This window comes from Cucurbita maxima, unplaced genomic scaffold, assembly GCF_002738345.1.
Source record: "Cucurbita maxima cultivar Rimu unplaced genomic scaffold, Cmax_1.0 Cma_Scf00032, whole genome shotgun sequence".
NCBI classification, from domain to species: Eukaryota; Viridiplantae; Streptophyta; class Magnoliopsida; order Cucurbitales; family Cucurbitaceae; genus Cucurbita; species Cucurbita maxima.
This window is the reverse complement of record NW_019272048.1, coordinates 2,683,394-2,692,677: the sequence shown is the minus strand read 5'-3', so window position 1 is coordinate 2,692,677 and position 9,284 is coordinate 2,683,394. Positions and strand designations below refer to the sequence as shown.

Genomic DNA, 9,284 nt, shown 5'->3' with positions numbered 1-9,284 from the left:
CTTTTAGTTGTATTTAATTTTATAATTTTATTGTGGTATTGTTGGACTAATTTTAATTTTAGTTTTACTTCATTTTATTATTTTATTTTATTTTTATTTATTTTCGCTTTTATTTTTTAGTCTTGATTCGGGTTTCGATGACTCATAATTCAAGTTGTGACACCTTGAATTTTTCATGCCGTGGAGAATATTAAATTATAAATAAAATAATTGTTAAATAATTAATTACAAGACTTTAGGACATAAACCCTAATGGAGGGAGTAGACTTGAAGCTAGAGGATGAGACTATGAATCCTCCCAAAGAGAGGTAGATATCCATGACAAAAACTTCATAACCAAAAAAACTACAAACAAGGGCCCTAGTTTGCTTCATATGCAAGGTGCCCTATTTAGAATCTGAATACCCACAAAGGGTGGCTCCACATGCTTTCCAAGCCAAAGCTTCAAAAATCCATGCAATGGGGACCTTGAAGTACTATTTGTTTTGCGAAAGAGAGTGGGAGAGACAAAAGAGCCAATAGAATGAGGCCTTATGTACATTGATGTCTTGGTTAACTATAGATCGACCAAGAGGAGAATGATCAATTCTAGAGTAATCCACAACTTCATGATAGAGACCAAAGAAAAACACTTGAACACTCTCTAGCATGAAGACACTGGAACGATGAAACTGTCAATTTTGTATTTTTGTAGCCTTATCTATCTCAAAAGTTGCAAAGAGAATTTCAATCAAGATGAATGATTTCAATGTCGTGTTAGGGATAGATATTTTTTCTTAAAGGCAAGGTCATTTCCGTGCCACAAACAAAATGCTTAGTGGTTATGAGGTCAAACCACACGATCATTCAGATCCATGCCTGATAACCAAAAGGGTGAAGATGATATTGATGTTATAATTGAGACTCAATCTTACCCATGATAAATCCACGTTCATCATCATTCCCATTATTAAAGAGGAGGCCTGAGTGAGTAAATTCAAATAGAAACCTTGTAGTCACTAAAGAAAAACATCACAACATAAGGCTTCCCTACCTAGAGTGATAGATCTAAAATTGATTTAGTATTAGAGATGAGATCGTCTATTACAAATATGTGTCGTATGTCTCAACTGGAGCTAGCTAAAATTCATAAATAGTTAAATGACTTGTTGAATGTCAAATTTGTTAGTGATCACTCGAATACTGGGGAGAAGTCCAAGCGAATACCTCCACCAAAAGGTGGAGACAAATCTCCAAAGGAACTAGTGTATAATTAGAAAAAAAAAAAAAAAAAACATCCAAACGAATGAAGAGAATAAGGAGTCGGAAACACAAGTTTCAAAAGGTTTGGAAGTGAAGACAAAGTTCTAATCATGCTGAGATCCGATCAACTTCGATTCCAAAGAATTAAGAATCAGTAGTTGATGCGAAAATACTATAGACCAGTCAAAGTCATGTAAAAGGTATGGAAGGCATCATGTAGGAACCGATTGCTCCCATGGATGAGGACTAGTTATGTTATCCACGTCATAAACTTGAAACATATCCCAATCAAGAAAACACCAATAACAATGCGGCAACACGACCTCCTACCATGATGAAAAATCTCATTACAAAGAAAGTAGAAGAGAGTTTGGTTGAATGATACGACACATTAACCGATCAAGAAAAGACTTATAAAATTTCTTATATCACAATGTTGAGATCGGTTGGAAACGCTTCGAGAGAGCTAAAGTCAGCCTCATTCTACATTGCTTAGTTCGTGAAGAGTTAGTTGATAAAGACGTCAACCAATTGATTGGAGGAGAATATCATAAGCATGCTTGTCAAAGGTCTGTTACCTGTAGTCGCATTCTGGATGTCACTGTCATGTTTGTCCAAGGCGTGTTGTCTGTGGTCTCATGCTCGTTCCAAACCCCTTTTACTTGTTTTCACAGAGTTAGGTCTTTATCATTTCTATTATGTCAATTCGAAGGTATATGACCGTTCACCAAAATCATGTTTATACCTACCAGGATCAAAATGCCTCAAAATGTACTATAGGGGGATGTGACAAGTTTTCAATTCTTTCTATCCAAGCTATATGTAAGTCCTAATAGTTGCTTAAGACGCCCAATCTTTCTATTCATAAGATATCTCTCTCTCAACCCTCACTTATTTTACATTTTCATCGATCTCTCTCTCCCTCCATCCCTCGATTTGCGGGCTCTACACCAATTAGATTTTAGTTCATTAATTTAAAAGGATCTAAGTCTAGTTTACAAACTTTCAACTACTTCTAGTGTGGTTTAATGATTTTTACAAAAATAAAAGTGATAAAAGGAAAGAACCTATCATAGTGATAATTGGGTTCAATTTAATCAAAGGAGAAAAGAGATGTCTATCATATTGATACAAATCTATCATTAAGCGAGCATTAAAAAAAAAAAAAGTCTAATAAATGATAAAAAAGAATTGTTGATAGATATAAAAACAACATATTATTTATAGACTTTAAGACTTCCAAAAATGTAACATTTGTAAATTATTTATTTGTGTGATGCATTTGTAAATTTATTGGATAGTTACAAATACGACAAACAATTCTGTCTCTCATTATTTGTGACATCTTTGCAAATAAAAAGTCACCAACATTCTATTACATCACTAACAATGACATGATAAAAAAGACTGAAAAATAAATAATAGCGTTTTGTCGATTATATCTCTTTATTATTTTTATTATAATATAGAATCCGTATCTAAACATATAAACACCTAAAAGTATAAGGAAATTTTATTATTATAGTAGGACGTTGAGAAGCCAATGAAACAGATAATGTTACATTGCATAATTCTTCAGGTGACCCAAACAATTAATTAAACATCCATAATCGGTTGGAAAAATTAGGGTTTTTTTTAGTTAAAATCTTCCTATCCCTTTTCAAGTTAAAACAAAAATCATATTGACAAATAAACTTTTTTTTTTATTTAATAATTTTAAAAATGAGAGATCAATCACTAAAATGACAATTAGTGTCTTATCTTATATAATAGATTTAAATTTAAAAATTAAATTTACATACATAACATGTCTAATTAAAAATGGTTAAACCATATAAAAACAATAATGGTTAAACATAACAATAATAAAATAGTACACGAGACACATAAGTTAAAACTAGAGTTAGAAGGGTAAGCATTAACCTATAAATATCACTTCACACCTCTTCTATTATCCTATCACTTGCTTCCTTTTTCTCTCTCTCATGCTTATCATGAACACTTGTATCATTAAGTTTTCTTTGTCTCTTCTTCTAATCTTACATGTTTTTCTTTCCCTTCTACTTTTGTTTTTTAACCATGCCTCAGCTGCTAAATTAACATTCAATATTGTTACTCTCGGAGCTAAGCCCGATGAAAAGACCGATGCCTCGCCTGTGCTTCAAATGGCATGAGCTAAGGCCTGTGACTCATCTGAACCAGCCACTATTTACGTTCCCGAGAGTATATTCTTCTTCCGTTCGAAGTGTGAGATTTAACGGGCCTAAGAACAATGCTATTACTGTTCTCATTGATGGAACTCTTGTGGCTTCCTCAGACATTCAAGTTTTAGCTAATTCTAGTTCTTGTATTTTGTTTAATCACATAAATGGGCTTTCCATTACTGGTGGTATTATTGATGGGCAAGGAACTCTCTTGTGGAATTGTAAACACTCAGGGAAGAATTACCCCATTGGAGCTCGGGTATGCCGAATTTGAGTTGGCTCCATATAAAAAAAATTTGAAATTTTTTCTTCAACTCAAAGTTGAATGAAATGACCAGATTAATTACAATATTATTTTAAATTTTTACTAATTCTGGCTTTTGATTGTTTTGAATTGATAGGGTCTTCAAATAAATGATGGAAAGGACATGAAGATCAATGGATTATCTTCAATTAACAGCCAATTGTTCAGCATTGTAATGAATCGGTGCCAAAACGTGCATATGACAAGAGTGAATGTCTTGGCTGCAAGCGATAGTCCAAACACTGATTGCATCCATATGCAACAATCATCAGATGTGATTATCCTCAACTCGAACATTGGAAACGGTGACAATTGCATCTCCATTGGTCCAGGGACATCCAACATGTAGATCGAAAGAATTACATGTCGACCTAGACATGGAATCAGGTAACTAGAGATAGATTAGGATGAACATGTTTAGAAATGTTTTTTAAAGGGTTTAAATAAATTTGTCACATTAATATTGAGAAGATAATCTAAACGTTAAATTAAATTTGAATGGTTAAAATATATTCTAAAGTTATTTTGAACGTGAGAAAAATGATTTAAATTATTTTAAAATTATTTTGGATAAAAATAGTTATATCATATATTAGGTTNAGATGAATGATTTCAATGTCGTGTTAGGGATAGATATTTTTTCTTAAAGGCAAGGTCATTTCCGTGCCACAAACAAAATGCTTAGTGGTTATGAGGTCAAACCACACGATCATTCAGATCCATGCCTGATAACCAAAAGGGTGAAGATGATATTGATGTTATAATTGAGACTCAATCTTACCCATGATAAATCCACGTTCATCATCATTCCCATTATTAAAGAGGAGGCCTGAGTGAGTAAATTCAAATAGAAACCTTGTAGTCACTAAAGAAAAACATCACAACATAAGGCTTCCCTACCTAGAGTGATAGATCTAAAATTGATTTAGTATTAGAGATGAGATCGTCTATTACAAATATGTGTCGTATGTCTCAACTGGAGCTAGCTAAAATTCATAAATAGTTAAATGACTTGTTGAATGTCAAATTTGTTAGTGATCACTCGAATACTGGGGAGAAGTCCAAGCGAATACCTCCACCAAAAGGTGGAGACAAATCTCCAAAGGAACTAGTGTATAATAAAAAAAAAAAAAAAAAAAAACATCCAAACGAATGAAGAGAATAAGGAGTCGGAAACACAAGTTTCAAAAGGTTTGGAAGTGAAGACAAAGTTCTAATCATGCTGAGATCCGATCAACTTCGATTCCAAAGAATTAAGAATCAGTAGTTGATGCGAAAATACTATAGACCAGTCAAAGTCATGTAAAAGGTATGGAAGGCATCATGTAGGAACCGATTGCTCCCATGGATGAGGACTAGTTATGTTATCCACGTCATAAACTTGAAACATATCCCAATCAAGAAAACACCAATAACAATGCGGCAACACGACCTCCTACCATGATGAAAAATCTCATTACAAAGAAAGTAGAAGAGAGTTTGGTTGAATGATACGACACATTAACCGATCAAGAAAAGACTTATAAAATTTCTTATATCACAATGTTGAGATCGGTTGGAAACGCTTCGAGAGAGCTAAAGTCAGCCTCATTCTACATTGCTTAGTTCGTGAAGAGTTAGTTGATAAAGACGTCAACCAATTGATTGGAGGAGAATATCATAAGCATGCTTGTCAAAGGTCTGTTACCTGTAGTCGCATTCTGGATGTCACTGTCATGTTTGTCCAAGGCGTGTTGTCTGTGGTCTCATGCTCGTTCCAAACCCCTTTTACTTGTTTTCACAGAGTTAGGTCTTTATCATTTCTATTATGTCAATTCGAAGGTATATGACCGTTCACCAAAATCATGTTTATACCTACCAGGATCAAAATGCCTCAAAATGTACTATAGGGGGATGTGACAAGTTTTCAATTCTTTCTATCCAAGCTATATGTAAGTCCTAATAGTTGCTTAAGACGCCCAATCTTTCTATTCATAAGATATCTCTCTCTCAACCCTCACTTATTTTACATTTTCATCGATCTCTCTCTCCCTCCATCCCTCGATTTGCGGGCTCTACACCAATTAGATTTTAGTTCATTAATTTAAAAGGATCTAAGTCTAGTTTACAAACTTTCAACTACTTCTAGTGTGGTTTAATGATTTTTACAAAAATAAAAGTGATAAAAGGAAAGAACCTATCATAGTGATAATTGGGTTCAATTTAATCAAAGGAGAAAAGAGATGTCTATCATATTGATACAAATCTATCATTAAGCGAGCATTAAAAAAAAAAAAAGTCTAATAAATGATAAAAAAGAATTGTTGATAGATATAAAAACAACATATTATTTATAGACTTTAAGACTTCCAAAAATGTAACATTTGTAAATTATTTATTTGTGTGATGCATTTGTAAATTTATTGGATAGTTACAAATACGACAAACAATTCTGTCTCTCATTATTTGTGACATCTTTGCAAATAAAAAGTCACCAACATTCTATTACATCACTAACAATGACATGATAAAAAAGACTGAAAAATAAATAATAGCGTTTTGTCGATTATATCTCTTTATTATTTTTATTATAATATAGAATCCGTATCTAAACATATAAACACCTAAAAGTATAAGGAAATTTTATTATTATAGTAGGACGTTGAGAAGCCAATGAAACAGATAATGTTACATTGCATAATTCTTCAGGTGACCCAAACAATTAATTAAACATCCATAATCGGTTGGAAAAATTAGGGTTTTTTTTAGTTAAAATCTTCCTATCCCTTTTCAAGTTAAAACAAAAATCATATTGACAAATAAACTTTTTTTTTTATTTAATAATTTTAAAAATGAGAGATCAATCACTAAAATGACAATTAGTGTCTTATCTTATATAATAGATTTAAATTTAAAAATTAAATTTACATACATAACATGTCTAATTAAAAATGGTTAAACCATATAAAAACAATAATGGTTAAACATAACAATAATAAAATAGTACACGAGACACATAAGTTAAAACTAGAGTTAGAAGGGTAAGCATTAACCTATAAATATCACTTCACACCTCTTCTATTATCCTATCACTTGCTTCCTTTTTCTCTCTCTCATGCTTATCATGAACACTTGTATCATTAAGTTTTCTTTGTCTCTTCTTCTAATCTTACATGTTTTTCTTTCCCTTCTACTTTTGTTTTTTAACCATGCCTCAGCTGCTAAATTAACATTCAATATTGTTACTCTCGGAGCTAAGCCCGATGAAAAGACCGATGCCTCGCCTGTGCTTCAAATGGCATGAGCTAAGGCCTGTGACTCATCTGAACCAGCCACTATTTACGTTCCCGAGAGTATATTCTTCTTCCGTTCGAAGTGTGAGATTTAACGGGCCTAAGAACAATGCTATTACTGTTCTCATTGATGGAACTCTTGTGGCTTCCTCAGACATTCAAGTTTTAGCTAATTCTAGTTCTTGTATTTTGTTTAATCACATAAATGGGCTTTCCATTACTGGTGGTATTATTGATGGGCAAGGAACTCTCTTGTGGAATTGTAAACACTCAGGGAAGAATTACCCCATTGGAGCTCGGGTATGCCGAATTTGAGTTGGCTCCATATAAAAAAAATTTGAAATTTTTTCTTCAACTCAAAGTTGAATGAAATGACCAGATTAATTACAATATTATTTTAAATTTTTACTAATTCTGGCTTTTGATTGTTTTGAATTGATAGGGTCTTCAAATAAATGATGGAAAGGACATGAAGATCAATGGATTATCTTCAATTAACAGCCAATTGTTCAGCATTGTAATGAATCGGTGCCAAAACGTGCATATGACAAGAGTGAATGTCTTGGCTGCAAGCGATAGTCCAAACACTGATTGCATCCATATGCAACAATCATCAGATGTGATTATCCTCAACTCGAACATTGGAAACGGTGACAATTGCATCTCCATTGGTCCAGGGACATCCAACATGTAGATCGAAAGAATTACATGTCGACCTAGACATGGAATCAGGTAACTAGAGATAGATTAGGATGAACATGTTTAGAAATGTTTTTTAAAGGGTTTAAATAAATTTGTCACATTAATATTGAGAAGATAATCTAAACGTTAAATTAAATTTGAATGGTTAAAATATATTCTAAAGTTATTTTGAACGTGAGAAAAATGATTTAAATTATTTTAAAATTATTTTGGATAAAAATAGTTATATCATATATTAGGTTAGAGTGAGGAAATTAAAGGTTAGAAAACATTTGATATTTTGTTGAATGTGTTTGTAGCATTGGGAGCTTAGGGATAGAGTCTGAAGAGGATGGAGTGCATAACATTACAGTGAAATCATTTACATTCACGGGGATTCAGAATAGAGTAAGGATTAAGTCTTGGGGAAGACCAAGCAATGGATTCGCTACAAACGTTTATTATGGATAATGTGAAAAACTCAATCATAATTGATCAAAATTATTGTCCACATATCAAAGATGGATGTATATTTCTTCATTAATCTCATACATTGTTAATTTTTTTCTAATTATATTTAAACTTAAATTGGATGAATAGAATTTAAATTTTAAATTTTATAAATAATTGATTTATGTTATCTTTAATTGTTTGAAATTTGTTTGTGTTTAAGATGGGCGCTAAATTATTATTATTAGTATTATTTTTTGGTACTTTAAATTACTTTTATAGGTAATAAATTAGGGACGCTATTACTTTCGATGTCTTAAAGTGGTATGAAGCTTGTATGATTTTATTTTTTAATTTATCAAAAATATTTAGTGGTATGAAGCTTGTATGATTTTATTTTTTAATTTATCAAAAATATCTAATATCATTGGAGATAATTTCTCTAACTTATATATACTATCTAAAAAATCTAAGACTATGCTCGATTTATATCTTATTTGTTGTATATATTTATATCTTATTATGAATTCCTAATTTATATTTGGTTTTATAATATAGTTTAATAATATAACTTAGGGTTTCATGGAATTAAAAATTTTAGGTGAGAATAACTTAGTAAAACAAGTTTACATGGTAAATTTTTTTATAAATGTCCTTGTTTATCCGTTTTCATAGCATATTTTGATTGTTTTCTTTATTTTAATAGGATTCTGGAGTTAAAGTTAGTGAAGTAACATACGAAGACATCAAGGGAACTTCAGCCACTGAAATAGCAATTAATTTTGATTGTAGTCCAACAAATCTTTGCACTGGATTAAACTTGATAGACATAAAGCTAACTTCTGAGAACCTCATCGCTAAAGCTTCATGTAAAAATGCTGAAGGAACTACCTCTGGTGTGGTTGAACCTTCTAGTTGATTAGCATCGGCAAACTTTTATCCATATACTATAGACCCTTTAGGTTATTCTTAAACATGACCCTCTTGTATGTCAATCACATATGGGATAATATTAAATTTTAAATAAAATAATCAAAGTTATTATTAAAATTAAACAATTAATTACGAGGTTTAAGGCATAAATCTTAACACTCTCGACCACCTAGATATTCTGACATTTTCTCCACTGTT

General features: G+C 31.7%; 2 protein-coding genes across 2 annotated transcripts; both read left to right on the top strand.

Annotated features, from left to right (window-relative positions):
- Positions 1 to 3,387: 3,387 nt before the first annotated feature.
- On the top strand, positions 3,388 to 4,099 carry LOC111467109 (polygalacturonase-like). The gene is made up of 2 exons (XM_023111897.1): positions 3,388 to 3,705; positions 3,848 to 4,099. Exons 1-2 carry the CDS (start codon positions 3,388 to 3,390, stop codon positions 4,097 to 4,099), a joined length of 570 nt encoding a protein of 189 aa, XP_022967665.1.
- A 2,905-nt stretch (positions 4,100 to 7,004) lies between these two features.
- On the top strand, positions 7,005 to 9,072 carry LOC111467108 (polygalacturonase-like). The gene is made up of 4 exons (XM_023111896.1): positions 7,005 to 7,322; positions 7,465 to 7,712; positions 8,024 to 8,111; positions 8,860 to 9,072. The coding sequence occupies exons 1-4, from the start codon at positions 7,005 to 7,007 to the stop codon at positions 9,070 to 9,072; spliced, it is 867 nt and encodes a 288-aa protein (XP_022967664.1).
- The last annotated feature ends 212 nt before the right edge of the window (positions 9,073 to 9,284 follow it).

Coding starts and splice junctions, on each gene's coding strand:
- LOC111467108 (XM_023111896.1), top strand. CDS start 7,005: ATGCCTCGCCTGTGCTTCAAATGGCATGAGCTAAGGCCTGTGACTCAT. Junction 7,713..8,023: donor GGTCCAGGGACATCCAACAT/GTAGATCGAAAG, acceptor ATGTGTTTGTAG/CATTGGGAGCTTAGGGATAG. Junction 8,112..8,859: donor TCACGGGGATTCAGAATAGA/GTAAGGATTAAG, acceptor TTATTTTAATAG/GATTCTGGAGTTAAAGTTAG.
- LOC111467109 (XM_023111897.1), top strand. CDS start 3,388: ATGCCTCGCCTGTGCTTCAAATGGCATGAGCTAAGGCCTGTGACTCAT. Junction 3,706..3,847: donor ATTACCCCATTGGAGCTCGG/GTATGCCGAATT, acceptor TTGAATTGATAG/GGTCTTCAAATAAATGATGG.